Consider the following 18,997-nt stretch of genomic DNA (forward strand, 5'->3'; position numbering starts at 1 on the left):
TGCAGTAGATTATGGATTCAGCCCTTCAGCAAGGTAGAAACATTAGTAGTCCTCCTCCTTGCAGCTCTTAATATTCTGGGCTAGTGTATAGCTTGAAGAAAATCCAGCACCTTAAAATAAATTACTGAACAGATAGCGTAATAATTTTTGCCATTCTCTAACTCAGAACTGTAGATTTATTTAAAATTTTACAACAATGCTTCATGATAATACTTTTTTGCAATGAAGATTGTGTATTACCTTTTACTTAATTTTTATGGCCATGTTATAACCTCCTGTAAACAGGCTCATAATACAAAATTCTACTTCTCTTCCTTTTTAGACAGAACCTGCTCTGTGTATTTGAAGGTTAATGTGGTGAAGAGCAGGAAGTTTCTTGTTATTACACATCTATATTTCTGCAGTCTGTTGTCAAATATGCCTTCATTTTGAATCGAGCTGAAGTGTGTGTACATGAATTGCAAACTATTGCAAGAAACGTGATTATTTGAGCTGAAGTGGCAGTTTTCACACCATCAGAGTTGTTACAGCATCTAATTTTAGAGCCACAATGAAACCGTCTGGATTACCCAGAGGGGACACTATTTCAGTGCATTAATAAGGTTATACACAAAGAGAGTTTATTTCGGTAAGAGATAGATGTTCATTAGATCAGTAATGTGATTACAGAATGTGCTGTGAAGGAAGCACCATTGGGAACTATAGAAAAGATTATTTTGCAAACATTGAATAAAATGTAAAAGCAAAACATCATTATTAAATCTGCTAACTTTACTATGCTATTCTTATTAGTAAATATGAAAAGTTCAAAATGAAAAAAAAATTATATTTTGGCTTAGGGCAAAATTGTTGTCCTCCTACCTAAGGGAAAATATTTTTTGAAAGAATATATTTTCAGTTCATTTTATTCTAGCCTAATTGCTGAGAAACTAAATCCCCATTCTGAAATTCTCTGCTTGTGATAATATATTCCTATTTCCTCTGGTGTGCTTTTGGTTCTGATTTTTTTGGGGGGGTTAGGGGGAAAGGTTGTTTGTGAGTTGTTGTTTTGGTTTTTTCTTAAGGACAGCTCTGTAGAAGAGAATTCTTAGAATACAATTTGCAGCTAACATTTCAAATACGTAACAGCAATACATTATACAATACAAGAAATAAACATATGTCTTTCCACTCTGACCACAGAACTGTCTGTATTCCTAAGAAATGTGAAATAAAATTCTACAGTCTATCATTCTTTTGCAGTCATTTTCATTATTCATTGACAAATACCTTCACGTGCTCTGAAACTGAAGTCAGGGCACAGTCTTTGAGCCAGTGCAATGTAGAAACAGAAAGGATCTAGAAGATATTATCTCATTCATCCATGTGCACTGATGCTTCATATTTATACTCTTCATGCTTGCACATGATTAACTGGTCTTTCAACAGTAAAATACAAAGCACAGTAATCAACTACAAATTTCACTAGTAATACTACAATGAAGAAGCCTAGCACCAAAAGACAAGAAGAGTTCTCTCCCAGCAGCCTGGTAGGCTGCAGAAAAGACTGGAGGATCTACATCTAGGATCTACAGAGAAATGAAACTCATTTTTATAGGTACAGGCAAGGTTTCAGAAAGTTTCTGTAAATCCACAATGAAGTGACTTCAAAAGTAAGTAAACATTCTTTTTTTTTCCCCCAGTATAATGGTACACCAAAAAGCAAAAGGTATTTTCTATCTTCTGTAACTGCTGCAAGTTTCAGTACAATAATCAAATTACACTTATGTTCAAGTGGAGAAAAATTATACAAAAAAGCTAAGACTAATTAATTTTTAAACACAAAGTTTCCAAGCAGAAGACTAAATGCTCAATTTATTTTCCTCTTATTGATCAATTAAAGGCAGACTGATCATGGAATTAAATATTGAATTCTCCATATTTGTAGTGTTTTCTGCATGACAGAATTTGTAATTATTTCTTCTTTTGTGTTCTTAAAACCTCTGAAGTTTCATTTATATGCAATCTAGGTTTCCTACACTTGCTTTACACTTGTTAGTGAAAGACTAAATCACAATTACAAAAGGAAAAAAAATTGATTCTAAGTTCTTGACATTTTCAAGTTTAACTGACATTGATTTTTGAGGGATTATTAAGAGAGATAAACATGTAGAACTCGAGGAAAACAAATAGATAGACAAGTCAATGGGGCTTGGAACAACCATTTAGTTGAGGGATATACATATCAATGAAGGAAAGCAATTATTCAAAGTAACACAAGAAACTATAGGTATGGCAAGACGGGTAGAAATAAGCAAATTAGAGAAAATAAATTCAACTGAATATCTTAAAGTGATGGTTAGTTCAGAATTTAAGACTTGCATTATCTCCAGAAAATGAAGTTCACAAGGAACTGAATGCCTCAAAACAGTAATAAAGGCTACGTAGCCACACAGCTCAATGAATACAGAGAACTACTGTTGGCAGCCTCACAGAACTTAAGCTTAGGTAGACCTAAGTCTTTTTGAGGGTTAGGGAGAGTACAGATCTTGAGAGACCCACTAGACTTCGCAAAGAATCTAGTCCTATTTAAAGAGATCAGAGCATAAAACATTTTAAACAAATGGATCCTAAATGTTAAAATTATTTTTCCGTTGTTCAAACTCACTCAAATAACAGGAAATGTTTCATACAGCAATGGATAAAGGACACAGAATTTAACAAACCTATCTGAAATAACTTTCATATATCCAATCAAGTGCACGTACGTAAACAACAACACATACACATTACAGGAGAAAATCCCTCACTTTTACAAAATCTTTAACAAAATTCAAAATCAAATAAATAAAAAAAGAAGCAGCACCAATGATCTTTACTCTTTACTTGCATGTTAAATTCAGCAGATTTTAAATAAGCATTTTAAACATACCAGAACCTGTAGAAAAAAAACACAGAACAAAGTAAAACCTAGTGGTAATTTGCAGCCATGCTTCTGAAATACAAGGGCAAGAAGTCAGAATCTAATCAATACATACTAACTATACAATTATCCTATCCTTTAATTAAAAACTTATAAAAGACTTCCAGGTGGTATAGGCTGAGTAAAGCTTGGCCTTTAATTTTCCGTTCTTTAGAGAGTTAATGGAATTAAAATTTATTATTAGTTTCACTTTAAAGGAACATTTGCATCTCATCATGTCTTACTATTTCCAATACATAGTGATTTAAAAAAAATAATAGAAAATAAATTTTAAAAATTGATAAAGATTAAATATTACGTAGTTGAAATTCAGTCACTGTGTTTTAGGCCATTCAGTGAACATTTCCAAAAAGCCTTTGTCAATAGTTGGTTAAAATAAAACCATCAAAGGAGGACTTAGCATCAAGTAAAATGTCAAAAATTAATAAAAAAGGAATCACACTCTTCCCCAAAATAGAAGATGATAGACAGCGCTAAAGATAGTAAAAGAGCCATATATTCATGTGTATTCATATCACAATACATCTGAAAACCTATATTTAAATTAAAAAAAAAAAACAAACAAACAAAAACGGGTCTGGAAGAGAATATAGTGAATCTGAAATGCCTCTATCTGAAATAACCTGGAAAAGATAGAGTGATATGCCACAGGGAAATTCTCACATACCATTTTAATGGCTTTATGTTGAATAAAAGGCTGAGGCAGCCTCTAAAAACCCTGTCCGGCTCAAGAAGAATTCCTCTACCACAAGCTATTACACACAGAGCCAATACAAATCTCTGGCACAGTATGATGGAGGTTGAGCTGATGGGATGAGTCAGGGCCACAATACAGCACTCTGTGGAGATTTCAATGCAGTGTTGCAACACCTAGTAAACCCTGGAAAAGACTGACTTTAAACAAATTGACTTCAAAGACGTTTACTGACCACCAGGGACAATTTCCCCTCCTAAATCCCTCAGGATTATGTTAAAATAAAACTAAACCCTTGAGAAAAACTGAGAAGGCTCAAAACCAAGAAAACAATATTAAGTTATCACTCACTGCAAACTAATTTTAGGTTTACTGACTTTTCTAATGGTAGCAGTACTTGTTTTCATATTTTGAATAGCACCCTTCCCCTGTGCAGCGATCACTAAAAGGGCTAAGATTTGGCTACATGTACGTATCCCCAACAGAGAATCTGCAGCCTGCCCCTCATCCTACTTCTATGCTTGAGACAGACTTACTCTGACATCACTGTGACCTACAATTTCTTGAAAATTGTTAGAATCCTTCCTTTGTAATAAGTGGGAGCTTATAAACAATGAAAAACTAGCAAACAGAGTTCCAAGATGTTGAATTCTGCTGAATAAATCCAACTTCAGCAACACTCCAAAAGGCTTACAAACAAGCAAATTCTCACCAGTTGAATAAGCAGGCTAATTAGGTCCATCAGGGGTTTATTGATAAGCAGAAGGTCTTCAGCAGCCTGCGTGTCTCCTCCTGCGCCAGATTTCTGTGCCTTAATAAGATGAGGAAAAATAAAAAGCAATGTTGGTGACTGTTCTGTTATGAGAAACAAATAAGGTCCATTAGGTGGTCAAAGTTTGAAAAGAAGTTTGAAGGAGATGTGTACACTCTTTTCTAGTTAAGTATTCATGGGCTCCAAAGAGCAGTTACACTCCCTGTGTCTGCAACATTAAGCACAAAGCAAGAGTGTCTCATGCTGTCGTGCCCATTCTGCACAGGCTGAATATACGGACCTACATGACATTTCTTCTGTAAAATGCTATAAACTGCATACACAAAAGATATCTCTAAAGCCATAAATGTTTTACGTGTTTGTATTCTCTTTCAATATGACATGACTATTTTAACATTAAATTTCAACTATTTTTCTTTTCCTTTATTAGGAACAATTTTAAGTGCAACTCAAACCAAGAAAATCAAGGTGACAAATGTTAGGATTCTCAACCATACTGTCCAATTTTTTTCTTCTGGAAAGAATTTTGAAAAAAAAGAGAGATTTGAAGAGCTGTTTCTCCAGGTGATAAGACATATTGGTATGTCCCTCACTAAGACTCACCACAATAACCTGGAATGCTGAAGTCCAAGAAGAGTAAAAAGTCATAGTGCAAAGAAGATGAAAAAATTGAGTGTCTATACTGATTAAGAAAGGCAAGTAAGCCACCTTCACTTCAGCAAAATTTACAAAATTTACAACACCTTTTTGTGTTTAGCGCTTGGATGAGAAGAAAGACATCCTCCATCAGGGATGTTTGACTACTTACTTTAACTTTTATAAATTTAGTGGTTTTGGAAAGAGAATTAACAATATCACTAAAGGAATTATACTTTACCTATGTATATAAAGGATACACAATACACCACGCTTAAATCTACATTAAGTCACTAAATAGAGTCTCCTTCTCAAATTGAGACTGCAAATTACTTTCAGCTACTGTGGATCATCTGTGGAACATGATGTGATGAAACCCCAAACAGATATGTGAATTAATCTCAACCTTTGTACCAAAACACAAGTTGGACAACAGAGAGCAAATTCTTGAATGAAGCTGAAGCTATTGGCACCATTCAGCACAAAGTACTGAAATGCAACGGAAAAGTGGTGCCATGTTTTGTCTATGCTGCTGGATAAAGTTATCACTTTATATATAAAAAGCTTAAATAAAAAGGATCCAAGTGGAAGTAGTACCATCTGTAAAAGTCAACTTAAGCCTCAAAAAATGGATAATATGAGAAAATTTGGTTCTCCATTTCAAGGTCTGTTTTAGAAGGTATCTTTTTTAGAACACCCCTACAAAACCAGTCCAAGAATATTACTGCAGTGATGCATTTAGTGAGCAGATAGTGGACTATTAAGTAGATGTATGGTAAATAGCAGTCACCAACTAATGGCCGTCATTCAATAGGGCATGTGTACTGAGGCAGCTGTAGAAGCCACAGGGGCCCTGTGACGAGAATTTCTGAGACAAGTATGCCAATGCAAGTAACATCACCATAAAATTCGTTTTATAGGGGTAGAGGGCAGAGCTATGCTTCAAAACTCAGTTTTCCAGCTGTCTCTTTTTACCCATTAGCTTTCCAGAGCAAAGCACATTACTTTGACTAGAGATGAACAAAACTGGAGCTGGAGTTTTAGTGCATCAATCAACTGATGTATTCATGCAAAGCCAGAACAGAATTTGGCTTTGAATTAACAGATTTAATTTTGTATCTAAACAAAAACAATTAGTTTCACTAATAGTACCAATCCATGTGCAAGATGCTCTCTTCTCATATGTGTCCTTCAGTACAATTGGCCTAACCACTGTTGCATGAAGCATAAGTACAAAATTTAGCTCTCTGATTACATGAGTGCTCCCAACAATATGACAATCAGCAATTATCCTACAAAATTTGAAATGCATTACAGAAGCGGCTATTGAGGACTCAAAAAAGACAAGGTATTGTACTATCAGTTCTATATTTAGTTTCTTTAAAAAAAAAAATTAAAAACCCTAATCAACACTTCTCCATTAACTATCTGGTTGATAATACAACCGATTATGTAAATCTGTGTTAAAAAAAAAAAAAAAAGCTCAATTTTGAACACTCGCACCATACAGGAAACCTCTTTAACCCCCCCCCCCCAAAATCCAGTCAAGCAAAAAAAAAAAAACCCAAATCCACAGAGGAGGACCTTTTCAGAATAAAGAAGCTACGTCCCGAAATTCAATAAAACCTGACTGCAATCTTTCGAATCTCTATCCTCCAGACACGCTGGACCTAACAGGCTTCTCTGTTTTTCAGCGAATAATCCCGAGAACATTAAAAACCTAACACAAAGAGTACTGCTGTTGTTTGCAGCTTAAAAAACAGAAATTGCTTCCAGTTGATTAACTTAGCAATTTTGCAGACCATTTAAAAACAAAGCAAATATTCCTAGAAATGGAATGTGGAAATGTCATTATTAGGATAACAGGAAGTTATCTAAAAAATTGTTTAAGATGGTGATGACCCCAGGAAATAGATTGCATACCTGTAAAGTCTGGCGCACAATGTTTGCTGTATACTTCAACATGCAGTGCAAAATGTCAAGCAAGGACAGAAGCAGTGCATTTGCTGTCATGGTGCTGCTTTTATCATCTGCCTCCAAGTACAGAGTCACAGTTTCTATTAGGAGATTACAAACATGAGGAGCCAGTCCTACATAGAAAGTGAGACAAAAAAAAAAGAAATAGACTATCAGGAAAAGAACAATGTGGAAGGTAGCCCAGTTAAAAATAATAGATTAGCATAAAATCAAATTTCATATACATTAAGACTATTTAATAAATATCCTCTTTTTCTCCATTATTATAATTACCTCCTCTTCTGTTTGGAGCAGCTCATAAAGAGAGCTAAACTGACACAATCACATTTTCTAACTGCATGGAAAATTAAGTAACATTCATTAAATACATACTTTGAATCCCATACTTTTCTGTAGCATGCTGGTACACAAGCCTCCTTCATTACACTCCCAGTCACAAGAATTAAGCAATTTCTCCAGGCTGTTACAAATTACTTGAGGTTGGAGACTAAAGTTTTCTTTCTTAACTGCTCTGCCAATTACAGCCTTCCCCATCTGCACTAATGGTAGAATTCAACAGTGTTAATGCCCATCATAATTATATTCACAAGAGCATTATAAATGAAATACTGAATACTATACCATAAATGCTATTAAGATTTGTTTGATGGGTGGTAGTAAAAAGTTTCCTGAAAATACTTTCTTATCTTGAATACCTTCTTTCTTTCAAATACAAAGTGACTGAGTTCATTATATTTGATCTTAATCTTTTTCTTTCAGAGTTTCATAAGGAATGAAAGATACTTCATTCCTCACCAAAAACATAATCATGTTTGTAAACGATCTTCTTTTACACTGGCAATTAATTACTCATACTGTGACTTGGGAATGCTTTTGTAGTAATATTGTAGTACATTAGTTTCTAGTCCCCATTTGAAGATGTCCCTGCTCCTTGCAGGGGAGTTGGACTGGATGACCTTTGAAGATCTCTTCCAACCCAAACCATTCTATGATTCTATGAATCTAAATATTTCACTGATTTTACTGAAGTAAAAAGACTCCTTTTACAAGTTCTTCTTTAAAAAAAGTAATTGCATATATTTTTACAAACATCACTACAAGATTAAAGTGAGACATTGTAGAACACAATATGTAATTACACCATCCAGCTTTCAAGAATAGTCAAATCTGTGAGCTGTTGAACTATTTTTGCTTTGAAAGCTGCCCCATCAAGTAACTAAACTTCCATGAAATATTCTCCTCCCCTTTTCATCATCCTTAATACATTCCTCAGGAAATTAAACACAAAAACATTCATTTAGAATACAGTTACGGGTCAGGATTATTAAGATTTGTACTCTTCTTATATCTCACATCTTTTTGTGTTTTCTATGATTACTAGCATTATTCTTCCACAACAGTTTGATTGATGGACTACAGTTCCTGGGTTTTTTGTCTGCATAAACCAAACTCTCAAAATTATATCAATCTAATCTCACACATTTAATTTCCTCCTCCTTTTTTAAAGTACAGTTTCTGCTGCAGTTCTGAACATTTCATAGAAAAATGAGATAGCGTGCATAGACATATTTAAGTGATGTCATCAATACCCACCAAGAAGAAAAAAAAAAACAGACATAATTGTATGTGTACCTGATACAAAACTTGTGGTTATTCTATGCCTTTTTTCACCAGGCTAAATTAGAATAAACCTAAGAAAACAGTACAGTAAGACTTGGTCCCTATCAAAGCGAGGTCTGCAAAACTGCCTGTAGGGATGTGTCCAAGTACACTCTGTTTTTCCCCGTATACGACCACAAAACCCACAGCCACATCAGAATGAATGAGTCACCTCTATTATTTCTAGATGGCTTACATATAACTCTTAAGACAGTGACTTGCAGATTAACACTGAGAAGGCCACTTTCAAATTAAGGCCTTGCATGGGTCACAAAGAATTTTTAGGCAGTAGTCCTCTTTGTATTTTTAGCACTAAATAGGGAATGACTAGTAGTGAACCAAACAAGAGGATCCACGACTCTCATCTGCAATCCTTTCAACTTTGAAGAGAATTACTTGTTTATGCTCTTTACTGTATCAGTCTGAGTCTCACAACTGCCTCACTCCTGTTGTTTGGTGAACGGGGATGCTCAACCTTCTCTCCACCCATCGAGACATGAATAATATAATCATCTAGACTTTATTTTCTTGAAGTATTTACATCCTAAGGGCATACGTATTAGCAACTTCACCTCTAAACACATGAAATACACCAGAATATTCACATTTACTTAGTCAATGGAAACATCAGAATTAGTGAATTTTATATAGGTAGTTACATGCTCACATGAAGTTATACGTACAAACATATGCATGTTAAATTTGGAAATTCTGGGGAAAAAAAAAAAACCAACACTTTTCCTGGATGTAAAATACCTTCGGAAGGTTTAACACATCAAAACTTCATTATAAAGACATGTAAAATAAAACACTGGTGCAAAACGTTCCCTAACACATTGCATGATTCATTCAGAAACCTGATAAACACTTGGTTCGATAGATAAAAAAAACAAATACACACCAGCCTGACCTCTTGCCAACTAAATAAAGTTCCAGACATGTTCTTTAAAACACTTTACTGTGTGATAACAAAATGAAAATTGGAGACCACAATTGTAGACATGTAAATACACCCCTTGCTTACACCACAACACAAAATACACATTCCTTGCCATCAGAAAAGAAAGTTAGGAAGCTGGTATAATTTACCGTGAACATGACAAAATTCAATAGAAATTTAAAGGCCTTGGCCATTGGCACTGTAACCCACTTACTCAAAAAATAGCTATAAAGTTCAAGGCCGATATGTCTCAGCATTCCAAAAACTGGCTCTCACAATAGATAGTCTGAAAAAAGAGGAAGCAATTCTCAAAAAAATAAACTGCATTCATAATTCAGTAAGCCATAATATAAAAATTACATATGGATGTCTAAGTTTCAGAAGATACATTAAAGATTTTCTGCCAGATTTTACAAATTATTCAAGAACCACATGTTTCTTAATTTCTAATAATGCCTAAACCAATATTTATCTTTAAAAACTTCAGACAACATAATTCTGAGGCATATTTAACAGACAAAAGTTTCTTACACAGTAATTCTCATCCATTGATTAGAAAATAAAATAGGCTCTGATTCAAAAGGTATACCCCATGCACTCCTGAACGTTGGAAGTGGTGGATCTGAATCTGAATTCTGCATCATAGTGGAGAGCTAAACCCATTTAAATTGAGAAAGATTGTTCTACTGAGAGTAGGTATGTATTTTTAAGTATTCTGGTACTTCCAAGTATATTGTTAACAGTCCACTTTGTCAAGAGAAAAGTGCTAGTGACAGTTTAAATGGGTTAATGTAATGTATCATAATTTCTTTCAGCTGGGCTGAATTTCATATTTCTTATTAAAGGACTTAAGTAAAAACTTATTAACTAACGTATAGATTTTTTTTGTTACTCTACTAATTCGCAAATTTCAGCACAGAATTAAAAAATATGATGTCATATCATTTATAGCTATAGTTACAGTTTGGATTTACTACAATACTTCATAGTGCACTAGTCATGCCTTATATTTATTTGTAAAAGGAGGATCTTCAAAACATACGCCTCAATGCAGTTCTCTCCTATTCTAATTTTGCAGAAAACTAACACAAAACTTGGATTTTGTATTAGAATTATTTTGTTTATTAATTAACATAACTGGAATTAAACAAAGAACCTGTTCTAATTGCAGTCCAAGATTCATAATACATATTAAAAGGATTGGATCCAAAATTCCTAGTCACATTTTCATAGCATTTGACAAACCTAGTGTTCACAGCAGAGTATTTCTCCTGCCCAGAGACCCCTGCAATGAACTGAACACGTCGCTGATAGTGCTTTCTGAATGTGGACTGTGATTATTATGCTTGTGTTTTACAAATCTTTTCAAAAGATAAAAGGAGTCTTTTGGCCCGTGATACAGCTAATCGGACAGAATACGCTATCATACCTTCTGGAATGAAAGCTGAGAGGAGATATTTTATTCTCACCTATTAGCAAGATGGATAAAGGAAAAGAAATCTTCACTTCCAAATCATACAGAACATCAAAGGACAGCCTAGGAAGCAATCTTCTAGGCAATCCTTTCATACCTACCAGCAATTAGAGCATTCAACACACCTGTCTGCTTCCAGCTGAAGAAAATGTTAGAGCAGGTGCACTTCCTCCAGACAATGCCACTGTGCAGCCAAGCAGCCAGGAGCAAAACCCTCAGCCCAGCAAAAAAAAAGGTTTCTTTTTGTTCCTTTCTACACCTTGCTCTCTGGAGAGCTGTTTTTCCCATTTGTATCACATCTACACAACTGACTCCCCAGGGATATTACTGAAAATATATATATTTTTTTTTTCTTTTGCTAGACTTTTCTTATTTCTTTTACTTACAGAGTGGACCTGCATGGATGTTTTTTGTTTTTTTTTTTTTTTATGACTCAAAATAATAACATATTGGAAACCAAAAACAATACCACCAGACTATCTGGAAAACGTATTTCATAATCTTTTTAACAATGATAAAACTCAAAAATATTGCCAAGAAACAACACAGGACTGTAGTCTGGCAGATTCTTTCACACAGGAATTAGCTCCTCAGTACCTGAGCACTTAAGATAATGCACATTGTCATAAAGATTCTTTATAAAACCTTATTTACCTACCTAAACCTGAGATTTGCATTCTTTGCATCACAGCTCTACTACTCAAGTTTTCCTCTTTTGAACAATTGAAAACAGGCAACATAAAGCAAATAGTATCTTTAGGGTAATGGCATTTTTAAAGAGGTTTGTTGCTTTTATTGTTATTTTTGTTTGGGTTTTATTATTGTTTACATTTAAGGAACTATTTGTATTAGTACTATAACATTCTTCAGGGAAGAACAAACTAGGACAGAAAATGAGATCACCATTAATTTCAAGATTTGGTGAGTTATGTATGTCAGATCCAGTGGAAAGAAAATCATAGGGCTGTTGAACATATCAATTGCACGACTGATGCCCCGAAAATTATTTTGTATTCTGATCTTAAAAATCAACAGCATCTAAAGAAGAAAATTTTGCAAACATTGGATAGTCTATTCCTAGTACCAGGACAATGACTGGACATTCTGTAACTGAATAAAAAATCACTAGGTTTGAGTAAAAAAAATTCATTTGAATTTGTCACACTGCAGTCCTCAAGGCTGTCCAGAGCTTCCCTTTGTGGGAAGAGTCTGTGGCTCAGCTTTTCCAACACACGCGGCAGGTAGGGCTCTCACCAGCGGTGCCTGAGCAGGCAGTCCTGCCCTCACACTCAGGAAAATGGATGTTGTAAGGATTATGGCAACCAGGGAAGAAAAGCCAGTTATCACCTTTATTACAACTAGAGAGGAATACAGACTTGACATTCTCAATAGCAAGATGTTTCTGCTTTGGCTCTGTCAAAGCACAGCACAGCTCTACTTCACATTTTCAGGACTGGCAACGTTTAGCAGTTATTGTTAGAAGGCAGTTTATAGGTGGCACCACTCACTTGTGAAGAAAGCACAGAACTGAAGATGCCCCTTGGAACTATGTCAAACTCTTCCCAGTCAGAGAGAATGTTGCCAACACAGAAACTTACTTTCTTCTAAAATTTAATCTATAGAACAAACATGTAGATGATTAAGACCTACAGGTGTATAGAACAGCCAACTAAAAGACAGAAAACCAAGTAGATTCTCCCATTAAAAAAAGAATCTGAGTGTAATAAAAGATAGTAAAAATACAACTTGAACAATTTAGGAATAATAAAATCACACACTGTTGAATATACTTGACTGGTCAATACAAAAATAGTAAAACATAACAAATTATACCAACTAGGTAAGACTGACTGTTCTCTATGAAAAGATGTGATTAGAACGACACTCATAGAAGAAGGGTATTTCTGAAAGTATAACCACTCATCCTTTGGAAGTTCCTGATTTGCTGCTGCTTTTGTAAACAAAAAGAGAAAAAGAAAAAAGAAAAAGGAGGTTCCCATCTTAGAATCTGGTTAAGGTTTCTGTGACAAAAGTTCAATTGAAGTCAGGTTTTTGTGTCAGACCCAACCATACTATAATTAAGTCAGAAAAGATATTCAAGTTGTTTGAAACTAAGTTCACAGCACACATGGGTACACAGCATCAAAGTTTTGAAGGCAGGGGATTTTGTTCTAGATAAGATTTACTGAGATGGTCCTCGTTTGCAGGAGTATAACTCATTGGACATGAACACAAACTTGTTCAACAGGGATAGAATGAAGGATCACAAGTTAACTTTCTCCCCAGAATAATTATAAGAACATCCAAACGCTTTCTAGTTCTATCAGAAAAAAAAAAATCCAAAATCTATATGAGCAAATACTACATAACTATGGACTGTAATGATGTTCAGGGGACCTATTCATAGTATTGATAGGATATTAATAGTGTCTCATTTCAGCAGTCAGATTTTATTTGTTTTGATACCATGCTGTTGGCAGCACAGTCTCTAGAAATGCTATCTGCTTCTTAAGTCCTGTAAGTAGCTGAGGATAATTGGACACTTACTACAAAAAAGATAAATGAAAAATGTAACAGAATAACAGAATCCACTGAAGAGGTACATACAAACTTTGAATACATCAGGTGGCTTGTGGGACTGGATATAGAAGAAACATTAATTTTAAAATTATTTATTCACATTAAGTTTTTGCTCTCCAGAGCTGAAATTTAGTACCCTGCAGAGTCATAAGATGTGCTGCCAGTTGTGTCACTAATGCATATGTTATGTGCAACACAAATAGGCTGCTTTTTTGTTAATCGGAGAGCGTAAGGCCCTTGATGCATGTAAAATGGAGTGCTACCATTCCCAAGAGGCAACTGACAATACAGTAGCGTATAATGCTAAGGCTGCCTGACAGACATTAATTTTGTAAATAGCTTTGTTGACTGCAAACACTAGTTCTTCCCAGGTGTTTGCTAGTGCTCAATTGTTGGAGGTTATTACCCTGCAATTGTGTGTGAGTGTACACGTGTGAGACAGAGAGAGGATGCGAGTACTCCCTAGTCTCCCATGACAAGCTGTGCTAGGCTGCTTTAAACTGTTAAAACGGGCAGTCTGCATTAACCCATCTGATTTTGTCTGAAGCAGATTCACACACTCAAATGACCCTTCTACCTGGAAGACCTGGGGAAGGATAAAGGTGGAGGTAAAGCAGTGACTTCACAGAGTATACTTCTGTGTTGGAGTGAGTGAGAGACTGCGTAGCTTGGTCCTAAGCGGGGCTAAACTATGACAACATTTCAAATATTTCTGTCCCCAATTGTGCCTATATGAAACACCTAACTTGCATTCTTTTCATATCGATTTAAGAATTTTTATTGATACAGTCTTTCGATTTGTCATTTGTGTAGTACTTGTAAGCATAGCCCTCCATCACAGCAAAAAAAAAAAAAACCTAAATAAAACAAGACTGTAATAAGATAAAATCACTTTGTCTGGATTGACTATTATTGCTGTTAAGTAAACTTTATAGTAGCTTTTCAGCTAGAGATTTTCCCCCATATGTCAGAGATACATTAGAAAGAGTAGTCCATTTTATAAAGCCTAGTAATTCTACAGCATGCTGTACTTCAAGTCAGATCCTGATACACCCTATTTCAAGGTGTCAACTGAAATAAAATCTCTTGGTTTTGCCAGACAGAAGTTAGATGATGCTTAGGAGATCTTCCAAACAGCAAGTTTTAATGATCTGCATGAGGAACGAGAATGTCTAACAGGACACCTTGCTCTCTTGGGAGTAAGATCTGAGTCTTTAAAACCTTCTCTAAAACTAGCCTGAGATATTAGTGGTTGTTGCTTCACAGCTACATGGAAATGCTTCTGCTTACATGTTGTGAATTAATATATAGTGTATGCTGTTCAGAAAAACAAAGGCTACGTGAAGTCCTCAAATTAATGTCAAAAAAAAAAAACAGACAAAAAAAAATTCTTCACTAGATTAAAATCTGTTATTTTTGTTAGATTAGGAATTCCTTGCATTCAGCAAGATTCACAGTCAGTAAAGAGTCAATAAAGACTTTTGACTTACTGCTCAGAAAGATTAAGCCTGCAACAATTCCATGTGATAAAATACAGGAGGAATTTATATCCTGGGCTTAATTTAGAACTAGAAATTCTTCTAAAGAGACTGCTATTTTAATAATAGACTTCCTGTCACACAAGGTTAAACACTTATCTACTTCAAATATCTTAACGTTCTTCTGCTTTGGCCTCAAATTTCCTTTCTACCAAAACCCTTGAGAGACCACATTCAAACTTTGAGACGGTCTTTTTGACAAAACCTGTACAGACCAGATATGAACAGCCTCAGAATGCAAACATAGCCCTAAACTGTTGTCACAAATTGACAGCATTCAATAGCTTTGAACGACGTTACCAGCACTAATTGCTCTAGCTAGGCCTTCAAGAGTCCCTGGACTGCGAGTGATAAGGACCAGTGAACCCCGGCTCCAGAAAATTCTCTGAAGTTTTCAAACAGTTTTAAACTGCAGAAATAAATGACAGCTGACTACTGTTCCCACAAATATTCAGCAAAGAATAAGGGTAAAAACTCTATACTTTTCCATACTGAAAAGTCATGCTCTGTAAGGAATTATATTAAATATTTATTCCTACTCCTCTTGGTCTATTTACATCAGCCTTCTATAGGATGAAAACTTACTGAGTACAAATACTTGGATTTTCAAGTGACAGACTTTTACAATTGTTACAACTAGACCAAAGCATACAAGCAAAAGCTAGAGTATCCACTAAGTGGAATTTGCTGCTAGTTATTACAACAAAACTGAATCTATGACACAGTTTCCTGTAACATCCTGTATTATTCATCAATTAAGTTTACAACAGAAATGAAAGCTGACAACTAGTAATTGCAACTGTTCAAGGTGGCTTTGGTGTATTTATGCTTATATGATCAAAGGGCTTAAACAGAGGTCAGGATGTCACATGACAGTAAATCTGGTTTTGCAACTATGAGCAGATCAAATTCTGTAGCCTTAAACCTACTCTGCTGGGTCAACTGTTTTCTGAATGTTAGGATAACTTCGACCAGCAGACTCTCATTCTAATTTGCCATCATCTGGCAATACCAATAATGCCACATCTGATTAAATCTCTAAAATCTAACCACAAGCTTTTCATCTCAGATGCTATTATCCTTAATAATAAGTGGCTTAGGCATATGTCTTGTTTTGTTTGCATGGATGCTTGTTCTACTTTGACCTATTCATGATTTTCAACCTTATGAGCAGGATCTTTGAGCTGGAACCCATCACACTGTGATCATGCTGTCACTTCAGTCTGTACCAAAAATGCCTTACCTAATACTCATCATTAGCACAACACAGACCAACCGAACCTTCATCTTCTGTCAGCCCAGCTACCTGACCCCAACTACCCTTACTTCAAACAACTGCACTGAGCCAAGTCAGCTGGTACTACAGCTCAGCTTACTCAATCAAGAGGCAGCCCTGGCTCTGACAGAACTGTAACTCTTTGTGTGGTTGAACACTGTTCCTTTATCTCAACAGGATCCACACAATAGGAGCACAGGTCTACTGACACTGGGTTGTGGACAGCCTGTACATTTTCTGTGCAAGTCGCTGTTGCTGGGAGTAGTGGAACCTGTGCATACAGTAATAGACTGGCTCAGACTCTTGGGGAAACTTCTGCATAAGCATTAGAAGGAGATCACATGGAATGGTTTGGTCTACTAGGCTATCTTGGCCCAAGCCATTCAGTTTTGAAACAAAACAGTGAACTATACCACCCCCTCCCAACAACAAGGTGAACTGGATTCTGCTGTAGATCTGATGCTTTAACTGAGAATCTGGATTCTGCATTACTCAAGGGCAACTAATTTCTTCAGAGGTCAAAAAGAACTTAAGAACATTGACATAACTACAGTAAAAGAGTTGACCACCACAGAACAGAGACAGGATTTTTTTTAAGTCGGTGCCCTGTGAGGACATGCAACAGAACAGCAAGAGAAACTTGGTGTGCAAGCCCTGTATTAGTACCTGTACTGATTTTGGCTAGGAGAGAGTTAAACTTCTACATAGGAGCTTGAGTGGGGCTATGTTTTGGATTTGTGCTGAAAATAGTGTTGATAAGAGACTGATGTTTTAATTACTCCTGAGCAGTGTTTACACAGCATCAAGGCCCTTTCTACTCCTCCCACTGCCCTGCCAGAGACTAGGTTGGAGGTGTGCAAAAAGTTGAGAGGGGACACAGCTGGGACAGCCGATCCCAACTGGCCAAAGGGATATTCCATACCACAGGGCATCATGCTTAGCAATAAAACTGGAGGGGAGGTTGGGTATGGGTCATTTGGTGGTGAGCTATTATTTTCATTTGCATCACTTATCTTCCTCGAGTTTATTTTCCTCTCTGTTTGTTTTTTTTTTCCTTTTTTGCTTATATTTTAAAATTCTTATTATTATATCTTTTAAATTATTAAACTGTTTTTATCTCAACCTATGAGTTACTTTCTCACTTTTATCCTTCCAATTCTCCCTCCATCGCACTTGGGCAGAGGGGAGTAAGTGAGTGGCTGTGTCGTGCTTAGTTGCCAGACGGCGTTAAACCATAACAGTACCTTTTCCTTTCTCTCTACCGTGCCTGCTCTGCTGTGCATAGGTGTTTGTTAGGCATTAATGTACCACAGGGTCTCAGTAATTTTACCAACTTGCTTTAACACAGGGAGCTTCCACCATCCTATCCCTGAGTGTGCTTCATGTGTCACTTCTTATGTGCCTCGGGCACTACCGCTATCTACCTACATTTCTCCTCCAGCCTGCTGACGCTCAGAAAGCAAGCTCAGGCAAAAAAAAATAAGTTCAGTCTTTTTGCTTGATAAGGTAAACAAGGGGGGTGGGGGGAAAGGAGGAGTTTGTAATGAAGGGCCCATGTTCCTTTCTTCCTCCCACATGTTATCTCAATTGGAGAGACAAACATCAAGGATGACAAAATTTAACAGTAGCTTGAAACAATAAAGTAATATGCTCAGCATTTTCTAAGATAATGTGTTCTGCAACAGATTTAACACAGGTCACTGCTTCCATCTAGGATTCAGGATTGCAATAGATATCCTACAGAATTGGTGGCATCAGGGCATATTTGACAGAGCTTTCCTCTGTTTATGTGAAGAAGCACTTTTTCTGGTTCAGAGAGAAAGCTAGTATGTCAAACAGCTTTAGGGATGCCCAATGAGTTTCAGTACAGGAGCGTACGCTTTTCTAGATGGAACCAACAACACAATTGCTACCTGTGAATAGCAAATATCTGCTCAAAATTTTGGCTCTGCTCTGTTTGAACTAGGCTTGTCCTCTGCCTTTGTTCATAAATATTTTTAGAAAGATAGGACCAACTAAGCTTAATGAAGATTGTGCTTTAAAGGAAAGGGACTTTGGAAGCAGGCTACAAAAAGTGAAGTCTGGACTACGCCAAGTAAAAGCAGTTCTGATGGAGGAATTAAGATCTGTGAAACTGGACAGTCAACAAATTAGGCAAGAACTGGAGATAAGCTGCAAGAAGTAGACACTAGCAAGGAGAGATGTATGTAATTAAGTTTTCAAGATAAGCAATTTCACAGCAAGTAGAGGTTAAACATTTTGCACAACTTGGCCTGCCAGAGTACTGCACTGAAGCAGGATAGTGTGCTACAGTTCAGCCTGGGAGACTGGGTGTCACAGCCAGCGCCAACACTGCCCAACTTGATGGAACCAAATTAGGAGGTTATTGTCAAGAGATGACATGTACTGCCTTCCAGATGTGTTACTGAAGTTGGTTACAAGCATGACCATACGCACATTTCATTAACACAGGTTTTCTTGCAGGGAGC

At 36.1% G+C, this 18,997-nt stretch overlaps 1 protein-coding gene across 1 annotated transcript in view; it reads right to left on the reverse strand.

Moving 5' to 3' along the window:
- The window catches only part of ULK4 (unc-51 like kinase 4), a 255,975-nt gene that overhangs the window by 62,036 nt on the left and 174,942 nt on the right, over positions 1–18,997 (reverse strand). The window contains exons 34-35 of the mRNA XM_086741634.1: positions 6,988–7,154; positions 4,369–4,467 (exon numbers count right to left, since the gene is read on the reverse strand). Coding sequence (XP_086597760.1) covers positions 4,369–4,467; positions 6,988–7,154 — 266 coding nt within the window. The remainder of the gene's footprint in view (positions 1–4,368; positions 4,468–6,987; positions 7,155–18,997) is intronic.

Source organism: Chlamydotis macqueenii, chromosome 2 (genome assembly GCF_036417535.1).
Source record: "Chlamydotis macqueenii isolate bChlMac1 chromosome 2, bChlMac1.mat, whole genome shotgun sequence".
In the NCBI taxonomy this organism is placed as follows: Eukaryota; Metazoa; Chordata; class Aves; order Otidiformes; family Otididae; genus Chlamydotis; species Chlamydotis macqueenii.